Here is an 18,238-nt window from a genome sequence, read left to right on the forward strand (position 1 = left end):
ACATAAACCATTACCAGGGCTGGTTAATGTTGACATATTCACTGTAAGCTGACTGACTAGGCAACGGCGTTTAGGGCTCCGTCGCTGTTCAGAACAGACAAAAAACTACCTTGTTTTGACACAAATCTAAAAGAGTTTTACAGCAAAATTCACTCTGGCAAATTGTTGATGATGAATGCAGTTTATTCAATACTGAAAAAAACAATTATTATGCGATTTCTGTAGGGGCTTAGAAACATGTGTAATATTTTAGCAGTGCTCTGGTTTGTTGTGTGCGTCTCATTAAGCATTCGGAGGCTGATTCTTGAGAAAGCGGACACACAGACACACAAAGAGCACAACTCCTCAGTGTTCACAGTCAAGAAACTTCAGACTGCCCCCTCAAACTTACAGCCATTTCATCTCAACACACACACATCAAAATGAATACTTACATATTTTACATGTTAAAGTATTAGACTAGATATCTGCTATTTATTTAGTTCTTTAGTTATTTCTTGCTTGTGAATTTATCGCGATGCATTAAAAATCGAACTACTGCACGTTTGCCGTTGCACGATAAAAATGATTCGTGTTTTATTTGTTACATGCCGGAAAGACACAAAACCTGGTGTTAAAATAAGACCGATTTATATAATCTTCCTTATCACGGATTTACATTTAGACAAACTCATCAGATTCGGTTGAAATAATTGGCATGAACAAGAAATCAGTTCAGCCTTCGCTCGGCCTGCTGTTATTGCTGTAAAGGTCACTGAACAATTTTAGTCTCGATAACTTTAGGGCCAACATTTTGTGGCTCATTTGAGACGAAACCATCATTAACGCCGAGGTCGGGTGTAAAGTTTCCATCACCATAGGCTGTGAGTTCTTGCTATCTGGCATCTATACTAAAGAAATGTCATTGGTTCCATATATGAGCTCTGCCAACAACATTTGAGGCATAATGTCATAATGTACCAAAGAAAATAAGTCATTCTGATTAGCTCTTTTCAACTAGTAACTCACTTATAATGAAAGTAAATAGAGATATGTACTTTGAGGGTTTATGGGGGTCATAAGACGTGTATTTGATGTAAAACAATGTTTGTGTGCGGTTAAAGCCTCAAAACACTTTCTTTTCTTCTCTGCCTCTCCTTTTAAATATTTTAAAATATATTTAAGTTTTTTTTATTAATCACAATATGACAATTTGGTGAACACAGAATTAAATAATAAATATAATAAAAAATATATTTTTAATATGGTTAGAGACATGTATTAATAAATAATTATTTTCCTTTAAGTATTTTTTAAATAAATGTTCATAAATAAATACTGTATACACATTAACACATTTTTATTAAAATAAATGTATTATAATGCAATAAAATGCATTTAATAAAACATTAATCTCTAATCAATACGTTTCAAACAAAAAAAACTGTTTTTTGGTAATGCTGTTTTAATGGATCAATAATGTCTCCAGAACCAGAGGGACAAATAATTATTTTTCCAAAAAAATATCACAATTATGTAAACAAAGTTTTTATAATTTACAAAAATGACTGTGGTTTAAGCAAGATTTTTGATGTCAAAAGAAAATATACAGATAATTTATTTTTCTTTGACTAAAGATTCATTCATAAATACAGTGTATATATATTCAATAAATAGTCTTTTCTTTTTTTCCATAAAAAAAGTGGACAAAATGTACTTTTGTATTATGTTAACAGGTTTATACTTAAACTGTTCCCCAAAACAGAGGACTGAATCGAAAGGACTTTCTGTGTTAACTGCCATCGCGTCACAGATGTTGGATTGGATAAAGCTCAACGGGCGCTGAACCCTGTAACGTCTCTTTAAAAGTCGACAACCCCTAAAACGACTGCAGATAAGGAAGTCAAATCTAGTTCAGCTAATGAATCAGAAATAATTTAAAAGTCTTTAAAAGCCTATCAAAGTCAAGGGAATTAGAGTTTAAAAACTAAAACAAAAAAACAAAAAAAAAGTGTTCCGAAGATGTCTGAGGGTCAAACCAATCAGCACGCTGGAAGGAACCTAATCAAATCAATGCGAGGGAATCAAAGAGAGCGGAATTGGCTCTGATTCAGCGGCGGCCATACGAGACTTTGTTTGTGTCAGCGGAGTGTGAACGAGCTCGCTGAGAGACAGCCGGTGAAGTGACAACACACGCTAAGCCGTGTCAAACAAACATGTCCCTCATTGTTGCCGCCAGTCTGATCCCTTGACTTGGTCATGATTACAAAACGCTGAATCCATTTGTCGACATGTACAACAAAACAATAAGACGCAGACAATCCGATGCAATCCGCATCTCAACGAGCCCCGTCAAAGAGGAGGGAGCGCGGCGTACGAGCGCTGCCGATGCTGTCTGAAGGAACCTAGCGACGGCTGCGAACGCCTTTCGGGTCAGATACGCCGTTGAACAGGCGTTCTGCGGCGCGGGGAGAGCCGCGGACGTGGCTGTGGGCTTTGTGAGGGTGTCAGGGGCGTTCCTCTGCTGCTTTGTGATATCGGCGGGCGAAATGAAAGCCTGCGGTGGAGATGGAGTCCGCTGAGAAAAGCATCTTGCTTGCTGTGCCAGACTCCGTCCCCTCACTGCCAGTCATTACAGCGGAGAACATGGCCGCACAGAGGGCTAATCCTTAAGTGGAAGCGCTTTTGGCTAGAGACGCCGAGAAGTTGCGGACGTGGTTATCGCTGCCACCGCAGTTCCTCTTCGGCTAATTAATTAGAAGGAAGGGAGGGCGGCGGGGGTCTCTGAAGTGCTCTGCCACCGTTCGTCATTAACTAATCAGAGAGCTGGAGAGGGATGATTGTTAAGACAGAGCTGAGAGGGAGAGTGTTTGCGCTACAGGCCTGGAATTAACTTGTTAGGTCAGATAGGTCAACATTACTTGAGCGCTGTTGACCAGGATTACGTGCAAGCTCTTGGTGCGTTTAGAAAATGGACAGTTTGGGTTTCAAAGGGAAAAAAGAACATTTGCTGTAGATTTACCCACCCACATTTTTTTTTTGAGTAAAAGAGTAAAGATTTTTAGCCGAAACCATGGTTCCTGGTAAATCACGTGAAAATTTTGTGATCGAAATGCTTGCTATGGACGTGAAAACACAGAAAATCTGACCTGATCTGAATTTTTTCGAATCATTTTTCTGTTTCTGAGGCAGTGTGTAAACGTGAATGACGCAACGTGAGGTCGTATTTATTTTTTACATTCTAATGATTTCGGACTAGTGTGCGATGACCTTAAACATCAGGAAACACAAAAATAATACCTGTGGTCTTACGAAGCAAAATGACCAGAAACTGAACATTATGTACTGTAATCCTGAGCCTCAGACAATGGAGAAATCTGATTAATGCTTCATTCAGCTTGTTTCAATTAACTGGTTCAAATCACTAGTTTGATTATATAATTTTGCAATGACGAATGCATACGTAATTATTAAAGCACCTACTAATGATGTGGATGTTTTACATGCTTAAAGTTAATGAACTAGTTTTTCTTAGCTCACCATTTTGCATAAACCACGAGAAACCATAAAATAGTCAATTTTTGCACATGCGCATATCAGCAGCTCATTGGTCTTTAATCCAAGTCGAACTGCTTCCTCAGTTCAGAGGCAGCTGGAGGAACTGGAAATAGTACATTAATCGCAGATTCAGATACGCCACTGTTTTGGCTCATTTTGAATTGGAGTAACTTTCAGACATGTCCAAATGTGAGTTCTGATGGAGCGGATCTGTGCTGCTCCAGCTGGTTCGATCCAATTTGGTGAACCTACTCATCTAGTTCACTAAAAAAGAATCAAAAGAACGATTCACCCGTGAAGACTTTAAACGCTGTAAATAATCATTTTCTTGCACAGCCCATTCATTTTATGTCATAAGACCAAAATACTGTATATCGTCAGGAGCCACAAGTATTCATTTTGTGTTTCTTGATATGCTTTTTTCACCTTTCGGGTGAACTGTTTCTTTAAAATCGGAGTCGTTCAACAGCCACTACTAAAAGTAACAGAAGTAACAAATGAAAAGGTTTCTGAGTGATGTCTGCTGCCACAAAGCTACAGTGGTTGGTTGCTAGGGTGTTGCTATGATGTTTGAAATGTGCTTGCAGAGGTGATCTTAGCATTTTTACAACGACTAATGACTCAGATGTATAGAAGTACAAACGCACAACACTACAGACGCACTTGGACGGCCGAAAAGCTCGGAGTTTTGAACCTCTCTTACCCTTGTTGGCACAGGCGATCCACTGCAGAGGAGTGACGTCATAGTTGTGCTGCCCCACTGAGAATGTGAAAACTCTCACCTGTGGAGCAAAGACTGTTTATTAGATCTGTGTGGCTAAAAATACAGAGTAGCACCTTAACAGCATGTGCATTGTTTTATCATTTTTGCTACGATGTAACTTTAACACTGAAATGACATGAGATTTATGATGCGCCACGCAGCCACAAAAAATACAATATTCTAATGGACTGTGATTTTGTTGTCACATGCTAATTTTTGTTTTAGGGAGGACAATAAAAGCTGCTTGTCACTGAAGGACATTACCGCACAGATGGAAACACCGGCGTGTTATGAATTCATTCGCCTCGACTCACTGTTTTGTTCGGCCAGTTGTATTTTTCAAAGATGTCCTGCGCGCGATCCTCGCCGCCGTCTGTGAACATCATTATCATCTTATTGCAGTTTGCTCTCGGAGCGCTGGTCTCCTGTGGGAAACAGGTTTGGAGGGTGTCAAATGAGCCAGGTCAGTTTCTGCCTTTATAAACAGATGCCTTTCTTTCTGAAAACCCCTGCTGCTTTACACTATCCTTGCAATGCTATTAATATTATTAAAAATAATAATGTTGTCCACACACACACACTGTAAAGTGACAACTGCATTTAAATACAGAGGTGAATCTTCTAAATTATCATTTTGTTTGTATACAACAGCCACTCTTGAAACCGTGATGATTGACACATGGTAACCATAGCAACATTGTGGTATTATATTAAAGAAACCTCAGTATTTTTGGTGATTTTAATTAAACCACCATCGACAGAGCCAAGATGTTTTGTGAAGTAGCGGACTTTCTTGAAAGGTTGCCATGTCTATTTATTATAAGCGATGCATATTATGCATCTTTGGGTTTGGCTCATAAAGCGATCGATATTATTGATTAAGAAAGTAAGCAGTTGCAGGTCGTTATATTTTGGCATGAGATTAGTTTTGGGCTTGTTCTTGTTTGTTTGTTTTACAAGACCTGGCAACACTAATGAGTCAAAACAAAATCTTCGATTTCTTGCACCACACATACAAAGAAAAACATATTTAAACACATAATTAACAACGAGCTATTTAGTTTGATCACTGCGCTATTACTGATAGTCAATTCGATTGCATTCGATTGCATTACTGAACTGTGTGCATACAGAATTGTACGTCATTTTTTGACTGCACTAAATCATAAAAAATACATAACACATTTGCCGATACAAGCCAAGTTCACATAATCGTTTCACGCTCCAGCCTGTTTTGAAATGTGCGTTCTGCGTCTGAATGTCTGTTTTTGTTTTGATCTGTGTGACTCCGCCTACTAACAATTTAGCCAATAGGGTTTTGTCACTCCTGGTGGCCAGTTGGCAGAAATCGCAGCACATTACTGTCACTAAAGCAAACAAACAGACTGGATCAGAGATCACAGATCGTACTCTAAAACACTCTGAAATCCATCTAAAAAGCCGACCAGAGTCAATTTCGCATAAATCAATATTGTCGACTCCTATTGTCACTAGTGCTCATTCCTGTTGTGTGTCCTCAATCTGGCAACCTGCATGAATGCTGATTCTAAAGAGAGAGCGGGGGAAACTACTCTCTCCGATATTTCAGATTTGGATTACAGTGCTCACTTAAGTAACCACTAGCTGTCAATATTACATTACCGCGGCATTTAAGCACCGAAAGTTGAACTGACAACCTTATTCAGCCGCAGTATGCATGCGGCCAATATGCGTACGGACTGACATATTAGCACAGAATTCATTTCAGGCTTGCTTGAATCAATCCACTACACAAATGACCTTGGCTATAACAGCGTCCCATTTGGCAGAGAACCACACATGTGTCCGAGCACTTAAGCTTGTGTGTGTGTGTGTGTGTGTGTGCGAGCACGTCTGTTCCTCTAATCATACGTTTGCTTTTGTGCCAGCTGCTGCCGACTGTCCTATCTCTGATGAGTTAGCCAAAAGTCCCCTCTTCCTATCCCGTCCAATCACAGCTGTCACTGACATTCGGCCTACGCCACATCACTCTGACAAGATTCTAATAAAGATAAATAATACTGCCACAATTACAAATTTTCAGCGCCCTCTCCTCAGCCTATCAGGAGTCGGCGAGCAGAAATGAAAATGGCTCGGAGCTCGTGGACCCGAAAACGACTGAGAAAGAACAAGTGTCTTCAGAAGAGAATACAGACTCATTTGCATTTCATCGATCACACCATCATCCAAAACAACAGCACAACATAGTAGAGACCATCAACAGGCTCCTGCGTGCCGTGTTTCTCATGATCTCACACATTTCTCCTCAGCGAGGTCGTTTGAAGGCTCGCTGAACGTCCACTATCGACTCGTTTTCACTGCTCAGAAACGTGATAAAAAGCTGACACTTAAATTAATAGAATTGAGAACTCGGTTAAATCTCTAAACGCTTTGAAAAATGCAACATCTGAGCAATACAATTTTCCGCTGAGTTGGTAAGAGGATGTTTTGGCATTAACAAATTTAACTAAGCCAAATCCAGCTAAATCTAGCAAAAAAAAAAAAAAAAAAAAACCCTCTCTTTGGGAACATCCAGGGATCTTCTCAAAGGTAAACTGATTCATAGCTTAAGTAAATCATGTTTTTATATTTTTTATATTCTATATATATATATATATATATATATATATATATATATATATATATATATATATATATATATATATATATATATAAATATATACGTTTAGACTAAAACGTTTTCTATTTTCTCATTTATTTCTCAGAGAATTTACTTATTTATGGAGTTCATAATTTCAAATTTTGCATTGCGATCTAAGTCCAGGGGTGTAAATTCTGGACTGATTTTGTTTATGTTCATGTCTTTGTGCCATGTTGATCAAAAGGTATGGTAAATATAATTATAATATTACAAAAGATTTCTCTTTAAAACAAATGATGTTCTTTTGAAGTATTCATTAAAGATTGTTAATAAAATGCATCAAAATACTCCAAAAATTGCACCAACCCCCAACTATTTGACAGCGGTGCGTTCGAACCTGTCAGTCAGTGATAGAGCACTTCAAAAGATAAATCATTTAATTAAATTTAATTTAATTAATTTAATAAAAATCCTTCATGACTTCTTAGGACCTCGGTAGGTTAAGGTTAGTCAGTAAGTCATTATAATGGACTTGAATATGGACTTGAGTATCTTCATGTAGATAACTACAGTGAGTAAACATGAGTGTGTGGGCCTTACGTTTAACAGCTGGTCAAAGGCAAACTGAAAGCCCGTCTTGTAGTCCGTCGTCCCCTTGGCTTGCATGTTCATCACAGCCTCTTTGAAGATCTTCTTGTTTTTTATGTTGGCTTGGACCAGCGTTGTGAAGCAGGGCACCACGGCGTACGCTTTCTCATTGAACTGACAGAGAGAGAGAGAGAGAGAGAGAGACAGACAGAGAGACAGACAGCAGCTGCTTCAGCAAGTCCATTAAAAGCTTCATTATTCATCTCCATTAGATCTCACAGCATCATCATTTCTGCTGTTAACACTTGCTAATGGAGTCACTTACACCTGATTGATTTCTCTCGCAATTCATAATTTGCTTCCACCGCAGATGAATCAACTCGTATGAAACTTGAAATCTATTTAAAATCTATTTCACAACACTAATCATCTGGATGGTTTAATAGTGCTCGAATCAGAACATCTTTACATACGAGTCTGTTTTGACCATGCCGTGGCGGGAGTGGTTGACAAGGTGTTGCTATGTGGTTTCTAGGGTGTTCTGGGTAGTTATTAGCTTTTTTGTTCATTTTATCTGTCAAGTGACACAGAAACGGCTCCCCTCTTCACTAAAAATGTACAGAAATAAATACGTTTGTCTGGTCTTCCAGGAGAAAATATATAAACAAGATTCCTCTTCTTTGCGAGCCAAAGTTGTACTATATATATATATATATATATATATATATATATATATATATATATATATATATAATTATTGTTTTAAACACAGATTTTACAAATTACACTAAACACAAAACAAAAAAGACATTCATATGCCCCCAAAATACAAAAACTCTAAATATCATGCATTTTTGCCTCTCAATAAACAACAAATTGAAAAAAAGTTAAACTGTGTAAGATATTGTGACTTGTGACAGATTTTTCTAACCTAACTGAAACATAATCTCTAATTTCATATATTTAAATGTATATATTGATTGTTTTTTGTTTTTTTATTATTGTTTTAAAGCTCTCACAATTCAATAGGAAAGAAAGCAAAGAAAGTAAAAACATTTTGTCTTGTTTTATTAAAATAAAACAGAAGGGTGCTATATTTTTAATAAATGTATTTTATTTTTGAAGCTTATTTAACATTAATATTGATTTATTCATAATTGTTATTTATAAATATTGTTATAAGCTGTTGTTAGATTTATGTTTAAACCAAGCAGGGGAATTTTTTTTTTTTAATAGCATGCTTTTTTGCTTTTTGAATAATCTGGTCTTGTTTTAAAGATATTTCGGTATTTGTACTGTAAATAAATAAATTAATAAACAAAACCTACAAAAGCTTGTTTCTACAATAGGATAAAAAAATAAAACAAAATACATAACTGTGTTTTTATTAAGTTTAGAAATCTAAGGGAAACACTCACAATAAAATATAAATTCAGACTTTTTTCTTGCTGTTATGACTTTATATCTTATATTTTTTTCTTTAAGCTGTGAACCGGTCAGAATTGTGAAATATAAACTCAGAATTGAGAGAAAAATGGTTCAATTGTGAGATTAAAAAGTTGCAATTAACTTTAATTTTTTTTTTCTATCGCATGGCGGAAACAAGCTTCCATAAATACCTCTCACATCAGTACAGCTTTACTTACTGACTGCACAGAACTCAGTATAAAGCATTTATGTGTGTGTGTGTGTGTGTGTGTGTGTGTGTGTGTGTGTGTGTGTGAGGAAGCACAGCTGTGAAAATCTGAGGTACATCCGGCTGTCTTGATTACAAGGTTCCACACCGCAGGTGCAGAGGAAAGAAAATGCCAATGCAAACAAAAATGAAACGAGAAATGTTTCCTAAAACTGCCTATAGGAAAGAAAATTCCCTTTGAGATCTCTTTTACTCTTCCTTAACAGAGGAAAGATTAAAGTGAAAGCAAATTGAGTCTTCAGGAGACAAACGTACCGATCCCAGAATCACGAATGAATCGTTCGTTTGAGTCAGACTGATTCGGTTCTTGACTCATTTTTTGAAGCTAGTGCTATTACAATTAAATGAAAGAGAGGTCTGGATCTCTCTTCTTGTGTTTTGCAAGAAAACGAGGGTGCGTAACGCCATTAAAACAAGCTAAAAGCGTCCATTTTGATTTGACGCTACTCTAGTCGTCTGGAGGTAAACAGAAGTAAACACACATAGCAACTCTAATGTGGTCTAAGACTGCTTTTCTTCAGCGGACTGTAGAATGAGCTGTGTTCCGGCTCAGATTATGATGCTCATTTTGCGCTCTCAGAGCCGGGATTAGGAAACACACACTAAGAGCCCCGGATCAGCCCGGATTACTGGCGTGGGCCTCCAAAACGCTAATGTTTCATTATGTGTGTGCGTGTGTGTATATGTGCATGCATACTTGTGTGGGTGGTGTTTGTGGGCTGCTATTGTGTGATTGCAATAAATCAACCCTCTCTACATTAAATGTTACATTTTCTGCATCTACATGTTCACACTGGTTCAGACTCCTGGAGGATGCACACAACTTAATATTGATGCTGGTGTTTTCTGTAATCACTATCAATAACAGCATATTCCCACTTAAGATATATATACAGATATATATACACTAACATGATAATAATAATTTTTTATTCAAATGATTGATTGAGATTAATTACATCCAAAATAAAACTTTTGAGTGTGTACTGTGTATATTTACTATGTATATAAATCCAAACACATGCATACATATACATATTTCAGAAAAAGATACGGTTTATATATTCAATATTTGTACATTAAATATTATCATATAAATATATAAATGTATATAGGTGTAAATATTTTCTAAATGTGTGTTTATATATGCATAATAAATAAGCACAGTTTTTAACAACATATTTTTGATTAATTGTTATAATTATAAATATAATAATTATTAATATAAGAAATAGATTTATTAATCGTTTAAGAAATAAATATGAATAAAACACATAATTATAATAATTATTTCCAATAAGATTTAAAAACAGTGATCATTTTTAATAAATGTACCCCTACCCGAGCCACATTTACATAGTCGTCATCAGAAAGTGTGTCCAGCATCTCGATGACGGAGGTTTTCATCAGCTTCAGGGTCAGTCCGCTGACACTCCCGCTCCTACAAACACACAAATACATCACACGCGGCATTTATCTAACAAACCGCTCATGCCTCAAAACAGCAGTGCACAGCAACGCAAGCCCATAACCGCCGTTGCCAAGCAGAACCTGTTGCTAAGTGTCTCCCTCATCCCCGTCCATCAAAAGTAAATTGTAGACAGCATGTTAAAAAGCGCCATCTTCACAGACAGAACGGAGACAGTCGATCTTCAAAAACAAAGTACATTTGAATTCTATGCTGCAAATTGGATTTATTAATAGCCTACAGCAGCTATTGAAAAAGCAATCATAGAGCACGAGTTCATGTGTAATTTGGCTTCCAGAGTTAGAAGGTTTAATAAAGCCGAGCACATTGGGAAAAAAAAAAAAACCCTGGTGACAGCACTATTGTCTCATGCTTCCAGTCGTCACAATGAGATTAGTCTAAGATTGTCAGAAACGTTCAGAGCGATGGTGCTTTTGATTGGCATGAGATTGCCTTGGCAAAGCGACAGCTGCGATTGGTGTATTTTTTAATTAGATATCGGTATCTATTTAAGGTTATGGAGGATTGCCAGCCAGTGACAATTAACCTCCATTAAGCAGTTTTTCTTGAGAGGTTTACTTAAGAATATTAATGTTTTTTTTTGTTTGATTATGCACATAATGGCTGCGTGATTGAGGCAATCACTTACTTCTTAAACTATGCAGCAGTGCCACCAATGACTCTAAATGCATAACACTCAAGGTCTGATAAACAAAAGATTTCAAAAGAAGGATGATTCACTAAATGTGGCATTTAACAGCAAAACGGTCGTGCATTTCATTATAGCTAAAATGACAATTACGCGAACTCCAAAAAAAAAAAAAAACGCAGCGCCTGCCTTTCAGTAAATTCGTCTGTAAACATATCTGTGTACGTATGATGCAAAAGCGTTTCTGAGAACGTGTTTTAGAGGTCAGATAAGATCGGAGTCGCAGGACGTTTTAAATTCTCCGCCGGTACCTCAGATATCGGCAACCGTAATGCCATTTTTCATTGCATTTAACCTCTAAGTCATATTTCAGGAACACGGTAGCATTTTGATGTTGATGCAGGAGGTTAATGAGATGAAACAGCGTTGTCCTCAGCCGACAGGTGGCAGTAGAGCACCGCACTGCTGTTATGGCCTAATAAACAACACGTTTATCAATGCAGAGCGTATGAGAGGATACTCACACGTCCACGATGATGACCATGTCCTTTGGAGAAGACGCTCCTTGAATGTACCTAGTAAAAGTATAAAGAAAGGCTGGAGTTAAGTGAGAGTTGAAATGCTAAATAAAGCGATAAGCTGTAAGAGTCTGTGAGTTACAGAGGTTTTACCATGATTGAAGGTATGAAGCATTAATAAAGCAATATAGCTCGTAAGCCATTCTGCAGGTGGTTTAAAGTCAACAGACGCAGAAAATACCGTATCGTATTTAATATATGCCTTTTCTAATAATGATCAGATAAGCATTATTATCAATAGTGCTTTGATAAGCAAAAGGCCTTTTAGCCTAATAGCGCTAAGATTATAGCTTATAGCTTCACCTCACCTCACTGATTTTATAAAGTAACCGTAAGAATAACTTGTTAGTAACATGTTGAGATGAACGTGCACTCGACTGAAGAAATAATGCATGATCACCAGGCCTTTGAGGGCCACATCATTATATTGCATTTCATTATATATTTGAAACCCACAGCGCAAAAAAAATTACGCATTTAAATAAAAAATCTTACTGCAATAATAGACATATTATTGGGAGATATATAGAGCATATGCATTTAATGCAATCATCTGCTATACAAGTATACATATCTCATTGATTTACTTCACAATCAGAATTGAATCTTTCTTTTTAGCCATATAAACGTCAACATTTTGCTCATTTTAGCTCAATTTGTGTTTTTTCCCCCCCCTTATTCTCCAGTACCACTACTCTATACGAGACATAAAAGCATTAGTATCAAACACATGTGCACATTTTTATATTACAGATTAAATTGTGAATACATATTCAAAAATAAATTATTGCTAGTGCTTTCAAATGGTTATTAGCGATTAATTGCATCCAAAATAAAAGTTCCTGTTTACATGCGTATGCACTGTGTATATTTATTCTGTATATATAAATGCACACACATACAGTATATATTTTAGATAATATTTACATTTACACACACATATATATATATATATATATATATATATATATATATATATATATATATATATATATATATATATATTCATATAAATGTTATACTTAATATTATTGTATATACACATAATAAATATACACATAATATGTAGACCTTTTTTTTTGTTTGACTAAAAACAGCACTAAATATTTCATACGCCAGGTTTTATAGAAGCACAAGTCCTGCTTTCCCAAACACGCTCCTTTGACTCTCGTCTTGAGTTTGCGCTAAGCTAACCTCGAAGTCCGAGAAGCACCGCGTCAGGTGAAACGTCAAACCGGACGGCCGTTTATTCCCCGGCTGACTCATCGGGGCCGCTGACAAACGCATTACGCAGTCCGCCCGTCTCCCTGCGTCTTTGTGCAAGCGCTAGCAGATCGTGCGGCGAGGAGAGACGCTTTGTCTGAAGCCATTTTTAGCACGCTCTTCAATCTGAGCGCGGAAAGACAATGAGCGATGCGTGGCACTTTTGTGTCGGCGACAACAAAATAAATAAATAAACGGCCTAGCGCTGCATCTGTCCGCCGCTGATAGAGCCTGACATATAGAAAACACCAGTGCGCCCATTTTCACTTTTCCCCCGTGCAATTAAAAAGGCATTACACCTGACAATCAGAGCAAGAGACTGATGCGCGCCGTCGTCTTCGGAAGACTCCGAAAAGCGCTTCTGCTCCTGCGCGGCGAGGTGATTGGCCGTCGCGGAGACAGGTAGTTAGCGCTTTGTGCTCGCGGGAGCAGACCGATCGTCGAGGGTCTCTTCTACCGCGGTAATCAGGCTGAAGAGGCGACGTGAGAAGTGGCGCCAGGTGCCCGAGGCTCGTCGAGGAAGGCTTCTGAAGCATGGCTAAGCTCTAGAAAAATGGAAAAGCCCCGGACGCTAACTAGCGCACTCCACCGCAAACCTGTGCGCTGACCTCTGACCCTCACTCTGGAGGCCAATCCGTTCTTAATGCCACTGGAGAGTGCTAGACGCGGAAGGAGGACTATTACAGTTGGCTGAAAGGACAAACACAGCTGAAAGACTGTTTAAAGCTAACAATAACACGCAGCTTTTGGCGCTGGAAGTGGGTGAAATTAATTTAGTTCTCGATAATTGAAGACGCTACCCGAAAGGTCAGAGCTTCTCCATGAGCGCTGGCTATAAAGAAATCGTGTTTTTTTTTGAAGAACAGTGGTGCAAACGTTATCGGTTTAATTACAAAAGCCTTTCATTTGTATAAATATAATGTGAAAGGAGAAAAAGGAGACACACGGTTACAAGTTTATGTTGCACGAATGATCCATTCAAATCATCTTACTATCTTAAAGCACTGACTACTGACTCAACAACATGTTAACGTTTTAAAGGCATAGCTCAAGCTAAAATTAAACACTCAGTCATCATTTAATTGCCTTTATAATTTCTGTACGAGTTTCTTTCTTGCAGGAGAATATATAAAGAGTTAAACAGATTAAAAGAAGTTAAACAGTTTTTAAAAATCATGTTTTTTCACTGTGTAATGCAATTCATCTCAGTCAAACAAAATAACTAAAAAAACAGCTAATAAAACACAATAAAAACGTGATAACATCATAAAGAACATGATTGAAATAAATAAAAACATTATTATAATCTGTTTTTGCAAATAAACTCTTCATATTGATGTTTTTAAGATGTTTTTTTGTTTTTGTCCATGCACTGAATACTATTCAGACCGCAGGATTAAAATATTAGAATTTTTGGGGTCAACTATATCTTTAAATTTTTAAGGCGATACGATTTTTAAAAAATGTTTTTGAAAGACATCTAAATATTCTCACGCGCACTCAAAAGGTGCTCGAAAACAGGATAAAAATAATATAAAACAAAAAAAGAGGAATTTCAACTATTTTCTATTCCAATATTTTTTAAAAACCGTGTTTTCAGATCCTTCAGAAATCATTACATTATGTTGATTTTTTGCTCAAGAAGCATTTCTTGCATTTTCTTCGCGATTCTTTGATGAATAGAAAGTTCAAAAGAAAATTGTATTTTAAAATAGAAATCATTTACAGGGAAAACAGTATGCATTTTATATGAGGATCTGGCATAATGGTGTATTCTACTATTACTCTACTTAATATTTTTTAAGATTAAAGCTCCAGTCTTTCTTTATAAAAATTGAGCATCCGACCTCTACTGCTATAATTTTTTCAAATCTGTCCCTTTGTGCTTCATGGTCAAACATCACACAGGTTAGGAACGATATTAAAGTGTGCTTTAATTACTCGGGCCTAATTAAATTACACTATGAGAATCTTATTGCTTGGCAGGCTGCAGTTTTAAATTAGCATGCTAACATCAAGGCTCTCAAACAGCAAAGCACACAATATGACATCAGATTGCTAAATTAATTTCTGCTCCGTCTCAGCGAGAAACATGGAGGTACACTAGATTTCTCCGTATTTAAAATTCATTTCTCAGCTCTGTTTGCTTTTATGCAATCAATCCACAGCGTGCTGGATTCGGTTTGTGCCGTGTTTGCTCATGTTCTTACTTCTAATAACGCCGCCCTGTGTTTCTGCTCAAACAAACACACGTTTTCATGAATACAGTTTCAGTAAACACAGGAGGCATAATTGGAGGTTGAGAGGAGCGCATTAGGAGCAACGATAAAACTCCAATAAAAAACAAAAAAACATAATGAAATTTTCAGAGCCTAAAAGACACGCATGCCTCGTAAATGCAGCATGTGACGAAAAAATCAATGGACTAAATGAAGGAAATGAGTTTGCTCAGGATTTAATGTGTGGAAGCAAAAAATAAAGGCTTGATAAGTGTATGTGTTAGGTATCAAAAAACACATCAAAAATGAAGGTTAGACACATTTTTTGATTCTTATTAAACTGTATATATATATATATATATATATATATATATATATACATATATATATGATGTATACATGTGTGCATATAAATAATACATATATATATATATATATATATATATATATATTTTTTTTTTTAAATATATATTTATAAATAAAACCTCAAATATTTCATATAAAATATTATTAAAATAATTTCATTTAAAACATTTTATATCACGCTTATTAATAATATTAAACTAAATATATATTAGATAAATGAATAAATATTTTATATATATATATATATGATATATATATATATATATATATATATATATATATATATATATATATATAGTATAAACTATATCGCAAGTTTATTTATTTGAAAAAGCAGTCTTATTTGGAAAAAGGTAGAAGTTAATATTAACTCATGCTAACATCTCAAGGAGTCCATTAAAGGTGGGCAGCAGATCTGAGCCGCGTCACTATCATTCACCGTCACTCCATAGGCTCTGTTTCTTTTGGCAGTAACATTTTTCACACTCCAGTCTATATTCATCTCCGCTCTGTGACACTGACGTTCTCGATCTGTGCTCGGCTCACTGTACCATCCGTGGATCAGCCTGATGGATCCAGATGTGCGGTTTCTGCATGGATTACACTCCGTAATTACCCCTCCGCCGAGGCCCGGCGATGCCATTCCTTCCCAGTCATTACCCACACTCCCCAGCGCCCCGGCCAGGTGACATGCAGATGGGCCATCACAAACCAGGACCCCCGTCCACCCGCTCACCCGCTAAACACACACGCAGGCCATCCAGAGCATCTGCTGCAGAACCACCAAACCATCTCCATTAGTCCAAAATATAAATAATGAAGTCACCTCAGCTATAAAAACAAGATGGAGTGTGATTATCAGTGAGCAAGCTCTCTCACATTCGAGTTTTTCTTCTAGATTCCGGCTCTGCTTCGCGAGGTGCATCACGCCACGCTTTTCCTTCACTAAAAATGCAATTGAAATTCCATTTACATTTATGCGCAAAAAATTTAACCGAGCGGCTTTAGATTTTTAAGGTTTAATGAAAACGGTGACCGGAATCTAAAATAAGCTTGCAAATGGCAAGTGATTTGATATTTACATTTTTACATTTGCTTTTACAGTGCTTTTATTCAAAGTGACGCACAAATGAAGAACGCAAACAAACTATTTCTCTTAAGAGCCAACAATATTCGTAGCACACGATGCATAAACTTACAAGCTGGAGCACAAGTAATAAATGAGTAAATAAATAAATAAAAATATAATAAAATAGAAAAAATTTAAAATAAAAAAGACGCTAAAAATAATTATAATAAATTCTTGTATTTTATACCATTAATATTAAATATTTGCTATAAATTTAAATATGAAGGTATGTACAATTATGTTTATTTAAATGAAATAAGAGAATATTAGCATTTGGCCTATTAAACTATCTTTATTTAAAAATGAAGAGTTCAGGCAGTTCAGGAATATGTAAATACATTTTGTGTTATATACATTAAATACATTATTTAGCCGCTTTTACAGCTGATGTTCTGAAACACCACCAGTTGAGCTCATATGTTCGTTGTGGCACAGGAATGAATCAACTTTTAAAACAAAAGAAAAAACACTGCAAACACTGCCTACTCAAAACATGCTGATGTTAACGAAAAACATTACAGCATATTATTATTTTTATTATTATTTTTTAAATTACACTTTTTAATCTATAACTGACATTTTTATTAATATATAATCTATAATCCATTCTCATATACATATTCATTGTACATATATAATTATAAAAACACCATGTATCCTTTTAACGTGTTTAAATTAAATAGTATTTAGAGAATTTTAAATATATATTTAAAAGAATACATACACTATATTTTTATTAACATATACTATACACTTATTTATTTAAATTATTAGTTTTTTTTATTACACTATTATTATTTGATATTTACGAAATAAATACATATCAAATAATAATAATTTCTTTAAAAAGGGGGGATAATTACACTTTCAGTATTCTGCAAAGCAAAAGCAAATCAATTAACGTTTGCATTATATATTGAAGATTTTCCAGGTAACAGGAACCTGCGTTATTTTATTTTATTTCATCACATTTTCATTTCAAGTAAAATTCTTTCAAAACAGCACGTAAAATCTCAACAACAATTTATTTTATTTAGCTGTTTTTAAAATTTGCTTTAACAAGTATCAAATCGTTGAAAAAGGAGTTAGTTAAGATATGGTTGGAAACAAGCAAATCAAGCAAAAGTAAAAATAAATGCATACCATAAACCATATGCCTCAAAAAGAGCATGCTATTCCACGCGCTCGCATTTGACAAGTGTTCCTTTCGGACAGAAAGAACAAGACGACGCATGAAGTGATTTCAAGAAACCCAGGAAACGGCGAGCATTCGGTGTAATACTGTAGACCCCGTAAACAGGTTAACCCTGCGAAGGCTTTACAGGAAGTCTGTGTGAAAGCTTCGGGGCTGAAAAAAAAAAA

At 36.0% G+C, this 18,238-nt stretch overlaps 1 protein-coding gene across 2 annotated transcripts in view; it reads right to left on the reverse strand.

Annotated features, from left to right (window-relative positions):
- cacna2d2a (calcium channel, voltage-dependent, alpha 2/delta subunit 2a) overlaps positions 1-18,238 on the reverse strand; it is a 177,953-nt gene that overhangs the window by 24,431 nt on the left and 135,284 nt on the right. For both annotated transcript variants that reach the window (XM_043241387.1, XM_043241386.1), the window contains exons 9-13: positions 11,846-11,896; positions 10,546-10,645; positions 7,521-7,682; positions 4,615-4,725; positions 4,241-4,319 (exon numbers count right to left, since the gene is read on the reverse strand). In XM_043241387.1, the coding sequence (XP_043097322.1) occupies positions 4,241-4,319; positions 4,615-4,725; positions 7,521-7,682; positions 10,546-10,645; positions 11,846-11,896 (503 nt within the window). The remainder of the gene's footprint in view (positions 1-4,240; positions 4,320-4,614; positions 4,726-7,520; positions 7,683-10,545; positions 10,646-11,845; positions 11,897-18,238) is intronic.

This window comes from Puntigrus tetrazona, chromosome 6 (assembly GCF_018831695.1).
Source record: "Puntigrus tetrazona isolate hp1 chromosome 6, ASM1883169v1, whole genome shotgun sequence".
Classification (NCBI taxonomy): domain Eukaryota; kingdom Metazoa; phylum Chordata; class Actinopteri; order Cypriniformes; family Cyprinidae; genus Puntigrus; species Puntigrus tetrazona.